At 46.2% G+C, this 20,842-nt stretch overlaps 1 protein-coding gene across 2 annotated transcripts in view; it reads right to left on the bottom strand.

The window, feature by feature from the left end:
- Positions 1–455: 455 nt before the first annotated feature.
- The window catches only part of BCL2L14 (BCL2 like 14), a 28,808-nt gene continuing 8,421 nt past the window's right edge, over positions 456–20,842 (bottom strand). For both annotated transcript variants that reach the window (XM_015151095.3, XM_028829262.2), the window contains exons 2-6: positions 20,059–20,498; positions 12,762–12,935; positions 9,327–9,397; positions 4,932–5,198; positions 456–1,207 (exon numbers count right to left, since the gene is read on the bottom strand). In XM_015151095.3, the coding sequence (XP_015006581.3) occupies positions 1,169–1,207; positions 4,932–5,198; positions 9,327–9,397; positions 12,762–12,935; positions 20,059–20,491 (984 nt within the window). In that variant the 5' untranslated portion in view covers positions 20,492–20,498 and the 3' untranslated portion in view covers positions 456–1,168. The remainder of the gene's footprint in view (positions 1,208–4,931; positions 5,199–9,326; positions 9,398–12,761; positions 12,936–20,058; positions 20,499–20,842) is intronic.

The following is a 20,842-nucleotide window of genomic DNA, read 5'->3' as shown; positions in this document are numbered from 1 at the left end:
TTTTATTGAGATGGGTAGGCTAGTGAAGCATTTGATAATAGATAGATCCAGTTTTCCCTTGAACCTGAGAGTATGTCTGACTTATTGATGTATTTATTCTTCAAAGGTTTATTAAGCACCAATTTTACATCAGGCCATCTGCTGGGTACTAGATATCCAGAAATTTATAAGACCTTATATTTTATAGTATTTTTTAAATTGTTTTATGTCTTGAACACTTACTATTGAGCATATTTCTAAAAAACCTTAGACTGAACAGCCTCAATGTCAGGAAAACGATCAGGGACTGCGTTGACAGAAGAGGAAATTGGCAGCTTAGCTGAGAGCAGCACATATTAGAGACCATAAGTGAAGACATAACATTAAGTACCAAGAAATGTTCTAAGCACTTTATGTAAATTAACTCATTTGATGCTCAATCAGAAGACTTATTACTTACTAATCAGAAGACACTCTTTTGACAGTTGTCTTTCTATGTATTTATTTTACCTGCTACCAATCATTGCACTACCACAAAGAATGATGAAGTCCCAGGGACCTTGGGAAGAAGAGGTGTGGTCCCTGAGAAAAGGGTTGAGGGGTTGTTGAAGTAAAAATTTTGTACCAAATGGAAGTTTTTCAAAAAGGCACAGACAACAGTTATCTCTCCAAACAAATGGAAACTCTTAGCAGTAAACCTAAGAGTTTCTTTAGGCTGTGTTTACTAACGTGAAGAGCAACATCTTCCTAGGTATTAGGCCTCCCCAAGTGTAGTTTAAAAATAAATAGTACTAGAAACGGAAGTGTAAACACATGCACAGTTTATCATTTCACCCCTGTGAGGTCAGCAGACATCTGTAACACACTTTCCCTACAGCAGCTAACAAAGGCAGGATGATGGTATCTGTTCTGAGTGTTTGGAACAACATCGCCACTTATCTTTATAGATTTCCTCAGGCACTCAATGGAGGGCCTGAAAAACATCAATGTCAAGGACTACGCTGCTACGTTCTATGAGCTGGAGACGAACAAGGCCTCTCTTGATGCCTCTCCAGTCACGGGAATAATGGTTTTGAAAACGTCAGTGCTCCCTCTGCCTTGTACATGGTAATCTCCTGTAGTCCATCTGAGGCCAGTGCACACAGGGCCACAGTAGGCGATGAGTATTCCTGACGACAAATCTGCTATTTCAGTCTACTTCTTCATGTGATATCCCAAGTATTTTTTCCTAGAGGGGGAAAAATAGATTCTTAAAATTCCAAGTCAGATTTACTGTCGAAGTGAAAACATATGGCTGCTAACTCTGCTCTATCCCAGGCACGACCCAAGGCTCAGGAGACCATGTTAGTTTGGGGGAGGGTTTGGAGAGGTAACTGGCATTCTTGGTATGCCTGCAAGGAAAACATCAGCCAAGGTCTTAACGTTACACACCCAGAGTTAACAGGCTGGATCTTTTCTTGAAGATGGGAGGGCTTCGAGGGTGTATTTAAAATTCAAAAAAAGTGGGTACTGAAAGGTCAATGACTATGGAGGTTACAACCCTCTCCTTTCAGAGTGCTACAGAATGGGTGAGGTGGCAGGACTGCAAGGTAACTATGTGAACGGTGCTCCACAGACAGAACAAAGAACCGAAGAGTAAATCAGAATCTCACAGTAGCTTGTTTGGCAGCCTTGTAGATAGAGTTGCTATTCATTCATTTGATCGATTCATTCACTGTTCTACAAGTTCTGGCTGAACATCTATGGTGTTAGGTAGAGGAATGGGAGCTATGGGAGATTAAAGGAGCCATCATAAAATACACAATCTCACCCTTACAGATTTGCAGTTTAGTTGGGAAGATGACATGTACTCCTATGAAATGTGGAATACTGAGATAGTTAGGAACCCTGAGCTTCCGGAAAGCTTGTGCATGGGACTAGATTTCTCTCCTCCCACACTACTACAAGGACAGCACAGACGGCCATTGAGACACTTGGTGCCAATGGAAGTCCCAGGAGGCTTACTTCCCAGTGTCTTCCTTTTTTCCCGTTAAGGGACTCTGAGCACATGCCCCAATCCACATGTCCTTCACACTTCCATAGCTCATATCAGTTCATAAATATTCTTTATCAACATCCTTTATTTTTTTTGTACCCTTTGGAAAAATTAGTCATCCCCTCTCACATTATTTTTCTCCCCTCTCCTAATTTCCACTGACATGCTCCAAATTAAACTTAACTACGGCCAAGAGTTAAGATTAAGGTTTATGATAACTTGGATAAGAAATACATTTTGAATTGAAACTACAGATGTTAAAGAACTAGTGCCATCAAGTTCTGAAGCCTTTGGAAATCCGCTTTAGTATTCCTACGGAATAATTCATCTTTTTTTTTTCTAATTGGAACTGTTTTTTTTTCTCCAGTACCAGCAGCCAAATTAAAAAAAAAAAAAAAGTATTCATCTCTCTTTCCTCTTTTTGATTACTAGAATTAGAACTGCTAGTTTTATAAAAGATTTATTGAAATATAATTGTGCTATAAAATTCACTAATTCAGTGAATTAGTATATTCACTTTTAGTATATTCACAGTTATGCAAACATCACCTCTGATTTTAGGACATTATCATCACTCCAAAAATAAACTTCACATCCATTAGCAATTATTCCCATTCTCTCACCCTCAGCTCCTGGCAACAAGTCTGCTTTCTGTATCTATACATTTGCCTATTTTGGACACTTCCTATACATGGAATCATACAGTATATGGCCTTTTTGCCTGACTTTTTTTCACTTAGCACAATGTTTTTAAGGTTCATCCATGTATCAATACTTGCTTTATTTTTATAGTGGAATAATATTCCATTGGGTGGCTATACTACATTTTCCTTATCCATTCATCATTCATCAGTTGATGGACATTTGGGTTGCTCCCACTCTTTGGCTAATAGAAGCTATGAACATTCATGTGCACATTTTTGTATGAAAATATGTTTTCAACTTTCTTGGGTATATATCCAGGAGTGGAATTGGTAACTTTATATTTAACATTTCTGGGAACTCCCAAGTGGTTTTCCAAAGGGACTGCACCATTTTACAATCCAACCAGCAACATAAACGGTTCCAATTTCTCCACATCTTCACCAACATCAATACTTTTCCTTTTCATTTTAGCCACCATAGTGGTTAGAGCTCAATGTTGCTTTGATTTGCATTTTCCTACTGTTGAAATGAAGATGTCAAGCCTCTTTTCGTGTGCTTTTAGCCATTTATATATATTCTTTGGAGAAATGTCTATTCAAATCCATTGCTCATTTGAAAATTGGGTTATTTGACATTTTATTGTTCAATTATAATAGTTCATTATATATTCTAGATATGTCTTTTATTAGAGATATTATTTGCAAGTATTTTTCCCCATTCCGTGGGTTTTTTTGTTTGTTTGTTTTTTCACATTCTTGGTGGTGGTGTTCTTGGAAGCACAAAACAAAATCCAGTGTATCTATTCTTTCTTTAGTTGCTTGTGCTTTTGGTGTGGAACCACTGCTTTTTATAGCATATTTATGGTATTTTAGCTACATTAGTGGATTAAATAGATTTTTGAGAGCTGGCCTGTGAACCCAATTGATAATTATAATTTCTCTGAGAAAATATATTAAGAGGACTAACAATGATTTTTTAAATGAATGCTTGAAACATAGTCAATTGGGAATTTGATCATCTTTTGTCTATTATTAGGGTGCAAACATGAAGTGTTGGAGATTAGAGGCTGTGCAGCCTTTGAGCTGGAAGGGTCAGGAGAGACTCTGGGGCAGATGAGGGCTCGAGGAGGTTGTCGGGGTGGAGGAATCCTGGAAAGAAGAATAGGTAGAACTAAAACAATGTTGAGGAACCTGTCCTCCTTTTAGAATAAACTAAGGCAGCTTAAGTTTAGAATACTTAAGAACAGCCTTGGTTGTTCAGATCAGCCACTTAGGGTTATCATACTTGGTGCAAAAGTGGAAAATAGAAAGGAACTCAATGTACAGAAACTGAAGACCATGGCAGGCGCTGAAGGCCATGGCGGGCGCTGAAGGCCATGGCGGCCGCTGAAGACCCTTGGGCAAGACCAGCTGCACTTTCCTTCTGTGAACAAGGAGACCAAGGCTATTATGAGGTCCCAGGGTCACTCCAGCCATGCCTAGAGCCAACTCAATCCTCCTGCTGGCCCCTGGACCATTCTAGTGGAAAGCGAACTAAGGATAATGTGAGGTGAAGTTCTGTCCACCTAGGAATGCCTAGGCCTGTTGAGAGTTAAAGTTCTGGGGTAGCACATTTTGACACGGTGGACCTTATGTAGCCATTTGAACATGGCAGTTTTAAGGAGACCTGAGGAACTGGGGATGAGGGATGGGAGAGGGTTTGAGGCCTAGGGGAAAGAGGTCTGTTTTGACTGATATCAGGTAATTGAAAATGAAAGTTTAACTGTTGGCTTTTTATTTGGTATCAAAATGTCACCCTCAAAATGGCTGGGTCAAAGCAGCAATGACAAAATGTCGTGAACCCTGAGTCTCTGCATGAGGCTTAGTCCCTGCGACCTCTAAGTATCTGCAAGTGTGGAGAACTGTCTGCCTCCCCTTGTCTCCCTGCCAGACTTCTGTTGCCTGCAAAATTTGTGAAAACAGAAATTACATCTATCTAAACATTTCTTATCTCGGCATCTCCTCATTTCCTGTTCCATCTGACCAGTCCCTCTCCATCCACACATACCCTACATACCCTTGGAGAGCTCAGTAAATATTTATTGATGATGAAGATAATCACTAAAAATATGTTCCCATCAATGGGATCTGTCTCTTGCCACTCAAGTGTCCTAAACTCATGAGAACTGCTTCATAGATGTGTTCCCTTCATAAATAAAAAAAAAGAAAAATTCCATCCCATCCCATCTCTTCTGAGTTCTGAGAAAATTTGTTTTTAAATACGATATGCTTACCCATCCACCGTGCTGCTGGATCCATGGTGAGAAGTTCTCTTTCAGGTACTTGGTGCCAAAGCCCAGCACCCTGTTCATCGGATGGTTGTCAACAGCTGTGAGCTTGGCCATGACGTCTATTGCAAGGGCAGCCTTAAAGCCCTGAGCTTTGACCTCTGATTCTCCCCTGGTGTCCACACCCATTAGGACCTGGTCTGTGATGGTCTTGAAAACAGAGTAGGACAGCCCATCCTGGAAGTGGCCCATCAAAGCCTTATCTTTCTTCAGCTGTGTACAAGAGAATAAGCACTCAGTACAGTAGCTTGGCTCCAGGAGGCAGACGGAAGTTCTTTCTTTAGCTCAAATGCAGGCCATCAAACCACCCCCTGGAAAACCCTGGATGCTGGTGTCAACCAAGGGAATGGGGATGAAGGCAGCGTCCTGCAGAACCAGAATGGGCATGTACCGCTCGGTGAATTCATTCCATCGGCACAAATATGTGTATGAAATGGAACAGTCAGTTCATCTGACATTCAACAGATATTTCCTGAGCACTTATAATGGGCAGCTAGTATGGATGACTGAGATGCAGGTCCTCACTCAAAGGGCTCAGTCTAGTGGGAATTACAAAACAATGCGATGTGCTTTGCTGGAGGTAGTGTAATGGACGGGATCTGAAGCTTAAGAATCACTATCTGGCTGAAACCCCTGGGTTCACCTCTTACTTAGCTATGCAATCTTGGGGAAATTAACCTCTCAGATTCAGTTTGTCATCTCTAAACTAGGATGGTGATACTATCGATACTATAAGGTAATTGTTTTCTTTCTTTCTTTTTTTTTTTTTTTGAGACGGGGTTTCACTCCCATTGCCCAGGCTGGAGTGCAGTGGTGTGGTCTCGGCTCACTGCAACCTCTGCCTCCTGGGCTCAAGCGATTCTCCTGCCTCAGCCTCCCAAGTAGATAGGACTACAGGTGTATGCCACCACACCTGGCTAAGTTTTTTCTATTTTTTTTTGTAGAGATGGGGTTTCGCCATGTTGCCCACTCCTGGGCTTAAGCATTCCACCCACCTTAGCCTCCCAAAGTGTTGGGATTACATGCATGAGTCCCTGCACCCAGCCTTCATTTTCTTTTCTTTTCTTTTCTTTCTTTCTTTTTTTTTTTTCTGAGATGGAGTCTCACTCTGTCGCCCAGGCTGGAGTGCGGAGGTGCGATCTTGGCTCACTGCAACCTCCGCCTCCCAGGTTCAAGCAATTCTTCTGTCTCAGCCTCCAAGTTGCTGGGACTACAGGCACACACCACCACACCCAGCTAATTTTTGTATTTTTAGTAGAGACAGGGTTTCACCATGTTGGTAAGGCTGGTCTTGAACTCCTAACCTTAGGTGATCCACGTGCCTCGGCCTCCCAAAGTGCTCGGATTACAGGCGTGGGCCACTGAGCCCATCCCCAGCCTTCATTTTCTTAAGAAACCTTTATTATTATTGTTTTTTAGGGACAAGGTCTTCCTATATTGCCCAGGCTGGTCTCAAACTCCTGGCCTCAAGTGATCCTCCCACCCTGGCCTCCCCAGGAGCTGGGATTACAAGTGTGAGCCACTGTGCTTGGCCCTATACTATAGGGTAGTTGAACACTTTATAGTGCTGGACATAGAAGAGGTGCTCCGGAAATGCGAGTCATTTTTCAGGATGCTATGGGAGCATGGAGGTCAGGGAAGACTCCCTCGCGTGCATATGTTCACTTAAAAAAACTCCAATTCATTGATTTTTTTCCCATTATTCTAGCCTATTGATTTTACCTCCTGGCCCTCCCTTGAACCTGGTATCTCTCTGCTTTACCTCCTTTGGGCTACCATGCCTTTAAAACAAAATCAATGCTGCCTCTTCTGCTTTTGAAAAATCAGGGCTCATATCAAAAAGCTATATATCATCTTCATTTAAAGCATTCTTGAAATGTCTGTTAATATGCCAGTTGTCATGTGAAAATGGAAATTTCTTAGTGAGCAGGGACAAAATATTTATTTGAAATTCCTCTAGTTCTGTCCTAGAGGAATGATAAGCCAAGTGGGTTTTCAACACATATTGTTTCTAAAAGGGATATCTGGGGGATGAGTCAGATGCGATTGGAAGATTTTGGCAGACCTGTCTTTTCCCTGAACCAAGCCCACTCCCACCATCCAGGCCCCGTCTGGGTTGTGACTCTGCAGCAGGCGTGGCCGGCCTCCTCCATAACAGGGGATGGACTCCTCTTCATCAGTTTTCCAATGGAGGAGGCCAGGCTCAAAACCCTAGCAGGCAGCCAAGTCGGGACTGTGCCAGGACAGTAAAAGAATCGAACGCCACAAAGACAGGGCTTCCGTCGGCACCTCCTCACCCCTCCCCTGCCTGTCCCTCTCGGGTGCACCTGGCTCTTTGGCCTTTCCTGGAGGCATAGGATGGGCCTTTGGGCTGTGTGTGCGCTCGGGACCAGTGGCTCTGCAGATCCCCTGCAGCCTCACACATGGCATTCTGCAGTGGGAGCTTGGCACCCACAGCACAAGGTCACACCTACAGTGTGTCCCTAGCAGAGCTCCCTAGTGGGGAAGTGTGTAAAGGAAATAACAAGCAAGGCTTTGCCATTAACAATGTAAAATATCCGAACTCCTCAACAGAGAGCAGCAGGCAAAGGGAGGCTTTTGAAAGTGGTAATTTGTGGGGGTGAAAATGAAACCATCACTCTTCACAACCTGAGAGATGGCCTTCGTCCCACCTCCAGCACCCCCACTCCACCTTGCCCACCTCCCTGACCACTGACCGCAAGTCACGGCTTAGGGAAGCTGGGAAGGAGGCTGCCGTGAGAGCCACAGAAACTCCAGGTTGTAAAGAGCCCTTGAGGATGTCTAAAGGATCCCTCGGAGTTCTGTGCTGAACTGCTAACTGGTATTGGCACCTACTTGCAATTCTTCCTGTGACAGGAAGATCATTCTGTCACAAGGCACCCGTTGACTCTGATGGGCAGCCTGGAGTGCCCATTCTCCAGGAATGGAGGTTCGTTCTCACCATAAGTAGAAATCAATCACCCCATACTAGGCATAATTTCTGTATCCATGATACTAGCTCTGGAGAAATGCAGGGGTGCCCTTAAATCATGCATCCTGTTCTATCTCTTGCTTCCTCTGCACCCCTCTCTACCTTCTACTTGTGGCCCCAAAGCTCACACACCCCATTCTCTTTTCTTTAACCTAATATCCCTGGTTTTCTCGCTGTTTCTCATTCTGTCCCATCTCCCAGGTGCTTCACCCTCTGGGTCACCAGTCTCTGGGCACACTTCTGACAAAGCTATAGAGACAGGAGCTGTTTCGTCTTCCTGCAGAACCTCCCATCCCCACCCCCGGGGTCTGACTCCCTCGCCACAGATTCTGGCAAAACAAGGATCTATGTCTGCAAGCCAGATGATTGACAGATCCTAGAGACTACCCAGTCGTCTGTGGGTTATGGACCCAGGAGGCACAGAGAAGCCCTTCTGACTCTGTTGAAGGTTTGCTCACCAACTCTTTACCTGAAGGCAACTCTCACCCATTCCTGAGTGGAAGGATGGGTCTCAACTTCCAAATGGCAGGAAATCCATATATTCCCCCAGTAACACTAGCACGCCTCCCTGGCTGAAATGCTAAGAGAGCCCTTAAACAGACAACAGTCCAGCAACTACAGGGGAAAAAGATTCCAGAACGTATTCCAGCTTTGGAGCAACCGTGGGACACAGATATCCAGGCTGCAAAGCAAACGCGAATCTAAACTTCAGTGAGGATCAGTTACATAGGGAACGACATTAATAATTCCATCCAGCAAATTTTAATTTACTGGTGTCTTTTCCTGCAATAACAAGCTCCTTGTTCAGTTTCCAAAAATTCCAAGGAGGCTCCAGAAGGTTTACTTATGTTTTCCAAAGTGACTCATTTTTGAGATTCTACCAGCATGAAGAATTTTGACTCCAAGGGAAATAAAATTTAGGACTAAGTAGAAACCAGGACTTGGAAAAGGAATAAGGTAGACCAGGCACAGTGGCTCACGCTTGTAATCCCAGCACTTTGGGAGGCCGAGGCTGGTGTATCACCTGAGGTCAGGAGTTCGAGACCAACCAGGCCAATATGACGAAACCCTGTCTCTACTAAAAATACAAAAAATTAGCTGGGCGTGGTGGCGAGCATCTGTAGTCCCAGCTACTCGGGAGGCTGTGGCAGGAGAATCGCTTGAAACTGGGAGGTGGAGGTTGCAGTGAGCCAAGATTGTGCCACTGTACTCCAGCCTGGGTGACAGAGCGAGACTCCGTCTCAAAAAAAAAGAAAAGGAATAAGGTTGCAACCTGGAGTACAATTCCATCCTCGTGTACTAGTGCATGGGCACAGAAATCAATCACATCAGTTCAAGGTGTTCCATACCTTTCTTTCCAACTGATCCCCTGAATATTTCAGCAGCTCAACAATTTTGGCTATTATTTGTTCTTCTTCATCTGTCGGGGAAAATTCCAGTTATTTCTTTTAAGAGAAACAAAAAATAATCTTACATTTTTTCAGGGACCATGAATGCTTGTGGCTTGGTCAGGGCTAGAGGAAGAGGCATGCTCTTTTTTTTTTCTGAGACGGAGTTTCACTCTTGTTGCCTAAGCTGGAGTGTGATGGTGCGATCTTGCCTCACTGCAACCTCCACCTCCCAGGTTCAAGTGATTCTCATGCCTCAGTCTCCCAAGTAGCTGGGATTACAGGCATGTACCACAACGCCTTCTATTTTTAGTAGAAATCGGGTTTCACCATGTTAGCCAGGCTGGTCTCGAACTCCTGACCTCAGGTGATCCACCCACTTCGGCCTCCCAAAGTGCTGGAATTACAGGCATGAGCCACGGCGCCTGGCAAGAAGCATGCTAATTCTTACCAAGTAAATCTTACCTCGCCTCTTCTGCCCAGACACAAACCACACTAGGGATTTCTCCTGCAGCCCCTTCCTTTCCTTCTTTCCCCTTCTTCCTTTGCTCAGTCCCCCAGCTTTCACTGTGACATTCATCTCTATAGTTACCTTAAGCTTGTTGTTGAAGACATCGGTTTCACAGCACAGGATTCCGTCTATGAAGGTATTTAGGAGGAATATTCTTCTGGTTTTTGGATTTTTCCTCAGCAGATGGTGCTTTTATCTTATGGACACCATAAATCTCATATTTGATTATATTTCCCTCTTTGGGTTAGTTGCTAGAAAGTATAGAGCCAAATTTGTGGCCCGCATCTAAGAGAGTGGATTGTCTTGCTGGCCTACATTTTGGAAATTAACCTAATTCCCAAATCCGTCTTATTTTCCTGTGTTTGTTTTCTTTTTACAAAGCTATCTTTCAAATTGATGGATTTTATTTGATTAAAATTTATTCTTTGTATGCTGGGTCTTGACAATAAGGTGGGATAAGTAAGTAAAATTAATAAATTCCCCCATGGCCAAGGCTAAAAGGGCAGATGGATAGGAACGTGCCCACAGTTGGTGTATGGTGTGTGTTGGGGGGGACAGGGGCGGTGGAGTACATGAGTCTGGCTCTGTCACCCAGGCTGGAGTGCAGTGGCACGATCTTGGCTCACTGCAACCTCCACCTCCTGGGTTCAAGTGATTCTCCTGCCTCACCCTCCCAAGTAGCTGGGACTACAGGTGTGTGCCACCACGCCCGGCTAATTTTTTGTATTTTTAGTAGAGATGGGGTTTTGCTATGTTGGCCAGGCTGGTCTTGAACTTCTGGCCTCAAGAGATCCAACTGCCTCGGCCTCCCGAAGTGCTGGAATTACCCATGTAAGCCACCGCACCCAGGCTTGGCAAAATAAATCTTCTTCTTCTTCTACTTTTTTTTTTTTTTTTTTGAGACGGAGTTTCACTCTTGTCACTCAGGCTGGAGTGCAGTGGTGTAATCTCAGCTCACTGCAACCTCCGCCTCCCAAGTTGAAGTGATTCTCCTGCCTCAGCCTCCCGAGTAGTTGGGATTACAGGCACCTGCCACTACGCCCAGCTAATTTTTTTGTATTTTTAGTAGAGACAGGGTTTCACCATGTTGGCCAGGCTGGTCTTGAACTCCTGACCTCAGGTGATCCACCTTCCTTGGCCTCCCAAAGTGCTGGGATTACAGGCATGAGCCACTGCGCCTGGCCAAAATAAAAGTTCTAAATTGAGTGAGACCTGTCTCAGACATACTGCGGTTAACACTCTCTTAGGGAAAGTTGCTGGCACAGCTGCCTGTATTTCTCCTGTGCACAGAGGATGAGGTCATCTTAGCTTTAGCTTGGTTTAGGGGTAGCATTCCATCTCCCAGGTCCACATGGTATAGCAATAAAATGTGGACACTGTCTTTTTAGCTGACTCAGAGGCCTCCTCCTCTCCTCCAGCTCCTCACAGGGTCCCCTGGGTCTCTGTGGCAGCTGTGGCCCCTTTACTGTGGCTACTGCTCTGCATCAGGGGTTGGGAGACACCGATACCTTTGGAGGGAGAACCTTCACCTTGTTCTTTAGGGTGCTGCAAACCCAGGAGCCACCTTGGCCTTACTGTTAGAGGAGTTAAAAAGGAACTTTTTAGGCAGATAGCGAGGGTAAGGAAGTTCTCGGTAAGGTTTTCCTTTTAATGAAAAGCAGCCCCCAAATCATTTTCTTTTCTAACAAAGAGTAGCCTGTAAAATTGAGTTGCAGACATAGACAAGCAAGCTAGAAGCTTGCACAGTGAATGTTGGCAGCTGTGCCAATAGGAAAAGGCCACCTGGGACTAGGCATGTCCAACATGGCGGCCGCATTTTCCCTTTTCCTTTCCAACCACGTGTGCCTAGGGAGCAGACAACATGGCACCGGCCAGGTGGCAAGCCCATTTGCATAATAAGATTAGGGTGGGGTGGCCAGCTTCCCCCATGCTATGTAAACATCACACCTGGTTCAACTGATCTTTGGGCCCTGTGTAAATCAGACACCACCTCCTGAAACCTGTCTATAAAATCCGGTGCACTCTGTCACAGGCCGGAAGTCACGTTTGGGTTCCTCTCTCTGTCGCAGGAGAGAGAGCTGTTCTCCTTTCTCTTTGTTTTGCCTATTAAACCTCTGCCCCTAAACCCACTTCTTGTGTGTGTCCGTGTCCTCGATTCTCTTGGCATGAGACAACAAACCTCAGGTATTTATCCCAGACAATGAGGCTGCATCATCACAACCTCCACGGTAGTTTGTGGAGAGAGCCAGGAGCAAGAACCGCGGTGGGGGAATGGCCGGGCAGAGCTTCTCTTCCAGTGGCACTTGGTCTTGCTCCCCTTCACTCTCCCCTCAGTGCCTCAAGTTGCCACCAGCCTGATGGGATCTACAGTCTCACCTATTGCTATGGTTTGGGTGACAACTGACCCAGCCTTGTCACTACTTCTCAGTTCCGCTCCATGTCTTGCACCATAGCTGGTGCCTGACAACCCCCTGCTTTTTCACAACGCCCGAAAGCAATGTCATAATATAAATCCCTGGCTTGACGCTCCAACTGTAGCTGGTGCAAATTGGCCTGGGGTCACTGGTAACATGATCAGATCTAACATTGCATTTCCCGCCACAGACAAGACTGAATGCGGGCTTTGTGTTTACTCCTCTCCCTCTGTAGGAGACTTTCCTTTCTGACTTAGCGAAGAGCTGGGCGTGTTGGTTCAACCTGCTGGGGCAGCCCCCTTGCCTTGGGCTGGTGTCTCAAGCTGGAGCTCATTGCCCACAGCCTGTGGCTGTCAAGCCCTCAGTCCAGGCAGCAGAGACTGTCAAGTTGCCAGGGCCGGGATGGATAAATACACAAATGCTCCTGTGCCCCTGCCTGGCAAACACTCCACCTGGGGAAGTAAAGCTTACCTTTCTTAGAACTTGAAGCTATAGGCAGGCGGTCTTTGAGCTGGGAGGAGCCACCCTGACGTACGATAGTCTCTTTGGACTTGAAGCCTCCTGCCTGGGTCTCTTGTGGTGGTGGCCACGAATAAACAATTTCAGCCACTCGGTTGGCAATGGAAACGACTTTGGGGTCCACAGCTGAAACAAGATAAAATCGTGCTGAGAGGCCCTTCCCAGAACTTCATCTGGCTCATTGGTATGCAAAGTTGCCCGGAATGAAAAGACCAGCCCAGAAGAGAAGGAAACTGCCTGGGAGTATGTGTGCTGGGGGAGGGTCGTTCTTCAGAAAGGACTGAAAGTTGCCTGGCTGAGGCCGGCATGTGGGAGGGGTGCACGCAGGAATGATTGTCACCTTGAAACAATTGGCCTGCTGCACACTCTTTTTGAAGTCTTGCAAAATTAGGGTCTCCTTTCCCCTTTGCAAGGGAAGAAACACAAAAAGGAGTGCTTAGCTCTTTACTTCAAGGCATGCTCATTATGCTTTTATTTTTATTCTTTTTTCTCGACACGCTTTATACCTCTAAGAGCCAGCCCCTACGTGCATAGGAGGACATTCAATAGTTTGACAAGCATCTGGGGGTTGGTCACTGAGGAAAGAAATATCCCTGCTCTCAGGGCAATGAGATTCATCATCCAAGTCCATTATCAAGTGAACCTACTTCCCATCGCTGGTACAGTCCTGCCTTTTCTCTCCCCTCCATGTCTACTGGAAAACATTCAATTAATGCTTATAGGTAAACAAGGATGCAGTCAGCACAACTTATGGCCTTCAATAATTTACAACCCGAGAAAAGAGTTACGTCATGTCTTTGCACACAGGATTGTAGAATAAAGCACTTTGAGATAGGACGGTGAAATGGCATTGGCCCGTTGAATGTCGTAGCCTATAAAAGACCAGTTGCCTTTGCCCCTGAACGGGGACAAGGGGAGGTGGGGTGGGCAAATGGCACGGCTGAGTTGCTGGGTGGTAAAATTTTCACTGTTGATTTGTCACTAAGTTCTAACCTTTTATTTGTTTATTTACTTTTTTCCAGACAGAGTCTCACTGTCACCCAGGCTGGAGTGCAGTGGTGTGATCACAGCTCACTGCAGCTTGGACTTCTCAGGCTCAAGCGATTCTCCCATCTCAGCCTCCTGAGTAGCTGGGATGACAGGTGTGCATCACCCCATCTGGCTAATTTATTGAAATTCTTTTTCTGGAGATGGGGTCTCCCTATGTCACCCAGGTGGGTCTTGAATTCCTAAGCTCAAGCAATCCTCCCACGTCCTAGCTCCCAAAGTGCTAGGATTACAAGGATGAGCCACCACCACACCCAATCTAACTTCTAAACGTTTAAAAACTTGTACAATCTGTCTTGGATGCCGTGTGGAGCAGCTGGGTTTTACCATGTAACATTTGAAGAATAATACTAGGTAATTCACAGGACTTGAAGACAGTAATGGAGTGGCGTTTTGGACAGAAGGTTGGTGTGCTCAAACTCCTAGGGCACTCCTGGGCTTTGTACAGCCCAGTAGGTAAGAGAGGCAAGTAGAGGGCCTGGGAGGGACTGAGACACAAGAGAAACAGGTTTTGACATCATACGGAGCTGCCAAGGTGGCTCCTGATCCCTCTCCCTGGATTCCTCCACAGCTGAAGGCGTCAGTGTCCTCTCTTCAGCCCTCCAGCCATTCACGGAAAGGCCACAGAAGATAATGCTCTGTCCATGATGCCATCCTCTGGTGGACATCTGACTCCTAAAGCCATCTTTTTCATGGTTAGTCTACAGGGTTCAAAGACCGATAAGATGCGAATGACAGAGAGAAGAAAGGTCAAGAAGAAAAGGATCGATGTCTTTCCTCCTCATTTTAAGAACCAAGCAAAACAGACTTTCCACTTTGTCATCCCCTTATTGCAGCCCAGCCAGCCTCCGCTGGATCTCCGGCCCCCCATGGCCCCTGGCAAAGAAAGAAATGGCAAGAGGCTGGCTTCCAAAACCGAGGGAACCTTCCCTGGCCCGTGTCCTCAGGAGATGATGAAGGAAAGCAGGCCTCTGCTGCCTTTACAGCCTTGTGCAGCTCATGTAGGGTGATCAGCATGTGGTTCTACCACCGGAAAGCACCCTGTGCCCATCTTGCACATTAAGAAGGTCCATGAAGGGTCTCAAAGGCTCTGTCCCCTCGTCCCCTCATAAGGCAGGGCAGCCACAAGATCACCAACAGGTACAAAATTACCCAATCTGGCTAACTGTGTACAGGGTATTGATTATTTTTTTCTTCCAAGACAGAGTCTCACTCTGTTGCCCAGGCTGGAGTGCAGTGGCGTGATCTCGGCTCACTGCAACCTCCGCCTTCTGGGTTCAAGCCATTCTCCCTTCCTCAGTCTCCTGAGTAGCTGGGATTATAGGCGCCCGCCACCACGCCCAGCTAATTTTTGTATTTTTTCAGTAGAGACAGGGTTTTGCCATGTTGGCCAGGCTGGTCTTGAACTCTTGACCTCAGGTGATTCTCCCGCCTCAGCCTCCCAAAGTGCTGGGATTACAGCAGGGTATTGATTTTCTATGGGTTTGTGGACATGGAGTGAGACATGTCCAGGAGAAACTATAAGCAAACATGTTCCCACAGATTCACTAGCTCTAGTTAAAATTCCCATCTTGGATATTTTCATTTTAAAACATGAAAAAGAAAAGATTCTATTCTTGTCAGACTTGGTCCTGTCTGACAGGCGAGGGAACATTGGATGGGGTGGGGAGAAGACAGAAAGGCTGTCTGTTCTTTGGAGTCTGTTTGGGGGTCATTGTGGGACCAGGAAGAACAGGCCAACAGGGTCAGAAGGTCCCATTTCGCCTGTGGTCTGAGGCATTTGTTTTAAAGAGAAAGGGCAGGGGTTTGGGGTGTGACTTCCTTATGGACTGTTCTTTCCCACTCAGTATCCACTTTCTTCTTCTTCCTTAGTAACAGACCCCTAAAATGTGAGGGGCAGCTGTGAACCCAGCTGAACAAACTATATTCCCCGGGCTCCCTTGCAGTAGGGAAGGGCCAATGAGATGTCAGAAGCTGGGAGCAGTTTCAAGAAAGCTCTCTAAAAGGGAACTGAGGCTGGGTGCAGTGGCTCACGCCTGTAATCCCAGGCTTTTGGGAGGCCAAGGCAAGGTCACCATTTCAGGCCAGGAGTTCGAGACCAGCCTGGGTAACACGGACCCCATCTTTACAAAAGATAAAATAATAATAATAATAATAATAAAACAAAAGGGAGCTGAATTACCTAGAAAGAAGGCACCCTTTGCCCTTCCTTTGCTTCCTTTTTATTCCTGCCTGAGATGTAGACATGATGGGTGAAGCCCCAACAGCCACCTTTAGAATATAAGGTGACTTTGAGGTGGAAGCCACTAGCTGAGAGATGGCAGAATTCCCAGGAATTCTTGTTTTCACCCCTGTCACCCAAGCTGGAGTGCAATAGTGCAGTCTCAGCTCACTGCAACCTCTGCCTCCCAGGCTCAAGTGATTCTCCTCCTTTAGCCTCTCGAGTAGCTGAGACTATAGGCGCAATTTTTGTATTTTTTTTTTTTTAGAAAGACAGGATTTTGTCATGTTGCCCAGGCTGGTCTCAAACTGTTTGGCTCAAGCGATCCACCCACCTCAGACTACCAAAGTGCTGGGATTACAGGCATGAGCCACCTTGCCTGGCCATTCCCAGGAATTCTTAATAACTTTGTGAAGCTGTCATATCAGGCCTGAGCTGCCAAACTTTTGTCCTCTTGTAAGGGAGAGAAAAGCAAACCTGTATATTATTTAAGCCATGGGTATTTGGGTGTGCCATTGTATATTGCCGAACCTCACCTTAACTATGACATTCCACATGAGCAAATCATAGCTATGGAGAAACAAAAGGTTCACAAGTAAAAGAGCCTGGGCTGGCAGTCTTTAAAACTAGTGTTGATGTCCATTTCTCTACATCCTGAGGCCTCTTCCTAACATAATTTGGTCTTGGGACATAATCTCACACTTCCCACGTAAGCCTGGTACTGAGGCCTGGCAGTGGCTGCACAAGGCTACATAGTGACCTTCAGTTAAAATAACCCAGGTGAGGTCGGGCGTGGTGGCTCACGCCTGTAATCCCAGCACTTTGGGAGGCTGAGGCGGGCAGATCACGAGGTCAGGAGATGGAGACCATCCTGGCTAACAGGTGAAACCCCATCTCTACTAAAAATACAAAAAATTAGCCAGGCATGGTTGTCGGGAGCCTGTAGTCACAGCTACTCGGGAGGCTGAGGCAGGAGAATAGCGTGAACCCGGGAGGCGGAGCTTGCAGTGAGCCGAGGTTGGGCCACCGCACTCCAGCTGAGCAACAGAGCGAGACTCCGTCTCAACAACAAACAAACAAAAACAAACAAAAAAGAACCCAGGACAAATCCAATTTGTAAGGCCTGATTTGTATGTGGCAAAACAGAAATAGAATGTGAGGCTCTTTTGGATCATGCCCAGTGTAAAACCAACACAAGTATCACAAGTAAAAATATGTAATTAACTGACTGAATGCAAAAGCGAGGAGAAAAGTGAGATGGGAAGATAAGCTCTACAGATGTGTTGAAAGCCTTCTTAGGAAGTCATCATTTTTCATTTTGTATGGAGAACATTATTCAGCCACAGGTACTATTCAGCACATGAACACATCACCTGAGTGTTTCTGAATTTAATCTTTAATTCTCAATCTCACACAGAAGTTTTCTTTCCCTACTGAAAAAAGAAAGAAAAGCTTCTCTTGAAATTTTAGAAAATAAAAAAATGTCAAATGACACTCCAGTAAATACTGAAATACAGAATGCAGTTTATCTCAGGAAAAATCGGAAGCTGAAAGTCTGTAAAAGCTTTCTCTGTCTGCTGGCAAAGTCCACAGTACAGGCCAAGTAGAAAAGGCCATTTCGGTGCCTCCAAACTGTTCTTTGCCCCAGAGCCCAGATGCCACCCCCGGCAGAAGGAGCTGTGGCTGGGCGAGGGTGGCTGAGGGGTGGGGAGGCAGGTGTGGAGGGGAGCACCCCAGGGGGCCACTCCCTCTTGCTCTAGACCTGCCTTAGTTCAGAGAGCAGAGGCCTTGCTGTGAAAGTTAAACAAGTCCAGGGAGAGGCCTGGACTTCCAGTGAGTCCAGGCTCTGCTACTTCCTGGCTGTTTCCTTGGGAAGCCCGTTTTGTGGGACTCTCGTGTCCTCATCCTGTCTGTGCCATAAGGTTCCCCCAGATGATCTGACCATAACTCCCGCTGTTCTCAACATCTGAAACTCTAATGGGAAATGGGAGTTTCCTTGATCGTAGTGGATGATCTAAAGCTGCCTATGAGTGGGCTGATTCTCCAAGCAAGCCAGGACTGTCACATTTAAAAACTGAGACATTACTGCCACCTCTTGACTACGTATTGACAAGTTACCCAGGCCAATGAAACCCAGCAGGAGGGGGCCTTTCTTTTAAAATCTGAGTTTCGCAGTCGGCCCGGTGGCTCACACCTGTAATCCCAGCATTTTGGGAGGCCAAGGCGGGCAGATCACGTGGTCAGGAGTTCAAGACCAGCCTGACCAACATGGTGAAACCCTGTATCTACTGTCTCTACTAAAAATAGAAAAATTAGCCGGGCGTGGTGGCGCATGCCTGTAGTCCCAGCTACTCAGGAGGCTGAGGCAGGGGAATTGCTTGAATCTGGGAGGCGGAGGTTGCGGTGAGCCAAGATTGCACCACTGCGCTCCAGCCTGGGTGACAGAGCAAGACTCCATCTGAAAAAAAAAAAAAAAAAATCTGGGCTTCGGGCACTGGGCTTTGTTGAAGGAGAAGAAGATGCTTATGCCAAGGTATGCACAAGAAGGGCAACTGTCTTTTTTTTTGAGACACAGTCTCATTACGTCACCCAGAGCCGGGGTGCAGTGATGTGATCTTGGCTCACTGCAGCCTTGACCTCCTGAGCTCAAGTGATCCTCCCACCTCAGCCTCCATAGTATCTGGGACAACAGGCATGTGCCACCATGCCTGGCTAATTTTTTTATTTTAATTTTTTATGGAGACAGGGCCTTGCTATGATGCCAGGCTGATCTCAAACTCTTCGCGTCAAGTGATCCTCCTGCCTTGGCTTCCCACAGTGCTGAGATTATAGACATGATGGGCTCTCACTCTGTCACCCAAGCAGGAGTGCAGTGGCACCATCTTGGCTCACTGCAACCTCTGCTTCCCAGGCTCAAGCCATCCTCCCACCTCAGCCTTCTGAGTAGCTGGGACCACAGGCTTGCACCACCGTGTGTGACTCATTTTTTCATATTTTTTGGTAGAGACAGGGTTTTGCCATGTTGCTAAGGCTGGTCTTGAACTCCTGAGCTCAAGTGATCCCTCCACCTTGGCCTCCCAAAGTGCTGGGATTACAGGTATGAGCCTCAGCGCCTGGTGAAAATGTTTCATTCAGTACAATTAATTTTGTCCAACCGAGGGAAGATTTTGTCAAAATGCTTCTCAGTTGTTTTTGTAGGATGGTTTGTACTTTGTCGGGAGTCCTTTTACTCTTGCTCTCTGATCTTCCCATCAACCATACGAGGTGGAGAGAGTGGGATACCCAATGTACAGATGGAAACACAGAGGCCCTGAGCGAATGAGTTGACTTAGGAAGAGCAGCGGCCCAGGCAGCCCAAGCAAGCCCCTGGTTAGGGCTCCTCCATTTTTTTTTTTTTTTTTTTTTTTTTTGAGACGGAGTCTCACCCTGTAGCCCAGGCTGGAGTGCGGTGGTGCAATCTTGGCTCACTGCAACCTCCGCCTCCTAGGTTCAAGCGATTCTTTTGCCCCAGCCTCCTGAGTAGTTGGGAATACAAGCACGTGCCACCATGCCTGGCTAATTTTTTGTATCTTTAGTAGAGACGGGTTTTCACCATGTTGGTCAGGCTAGTCTCGAACTCCTGACCTCGTGATCTGCCCACCTCAACCTCCCAAAGTGCTGGGATTACAGGTGTGAGTCACTGTGCCTGGCCTCCTTCTTTTATATGAGTATCTAGTACAGAGGATTAGGAACTTGGGAGACAAGCTTATTTATAGACCGTGAAGAAAGAAAACCAGTCCCATCACCCTTAAGTTCCATCATTCTCCTTTTAGTCTTGAGAAAAGCAGGGCAATTAGGATTGAACACTAATAAGTTGGAAAGCTGAGATATAATGCGTGCCCTCTCTAAAGCCACTTTACAAGATGAGAAGAGATGTACCACTCTGGACGCAAAGAAGGGAAAAACGAGGATGCGGGAGAGAAATAAATCCCAGATGCCTACCTTCATGCTCCAAGCACTGCTCCACGCTGGAAAGAGACCTGGACCACTGCTGGCTGTGCGAACCTTGGTATTCCAATGTCCTTTGACCCTGAGCAGAGATCTTGGCAGGCGAGCTCTGCGAATCTTCCTTCTCCACTACTCCAAAGAGTGCTTTCCAAGAAGACTTTTTCTTGCCAAGGTTGATGGCCTTCTCACTGGATTGGGAATTTCTGCAAGGCCATGACACCTGTGTCCATGACTCATTTGCTGACCAATTCCCCAGGCCCCTCTGCGACAAACTTCTTGTTCTCAGCAGCTTTGGCGAGAAGAGAGCGGGGGTGCTCTTGAAGACATGGTGTCTGGCATAGTAGGCGAGGATTTTGAATTCTATGGTGTTTAGGTCATCATCATCTAGGGGGATTTCTTCCAGGTCACACGCACTGGTGCTACACATGTTGGGCCTGTAACAACAAAGTCCACACCATGTCCTTCTATGCAGGGCCATTTACTCTTTGCAGGTTAGGAGTGACAGGGGTGAAAACTCAGTAAACATTTATTGAACGTCTATTGTGTTTGTGCTGGAGGGTAGAGAGGGAAAAGTCACAGTCTTACTGGGGTGGGAAGAGAGACAAGGCCATAGATAACTCCACACAAAGAAGATGAACTACCGGGTGTGGTGGCTCATGCCTGTAATCCCAACACTTTAGGAGGCCACGGCGGGTGAACCACGAGGTCAGGAGTTCAAGACCAGCCTGGCCTATACAGCGAAACCCCATCTCTACTAAAGATACAAAAATTAGCCAGG

The sequence above is a fragment of the Macaca mulatta genome, chromosome 11 (assembly GCF_049350105.2).
Source record: "Macaca mulatta isolate MMU2019108-1 chromosome 11, T2T-MMU8v2.0, whole genome shotgun sequence".
NCBI lineage: Eukaryota > Metazoa > Chordata > Mammalia > Primates > Cercopithecidae > Macaca > Macaca mulatta.
The sequence above is the reverse complement of the archived record's forward strand: the minus strand, read 5'-3'. Positions and strand labels throughout refer to the sequence as shown.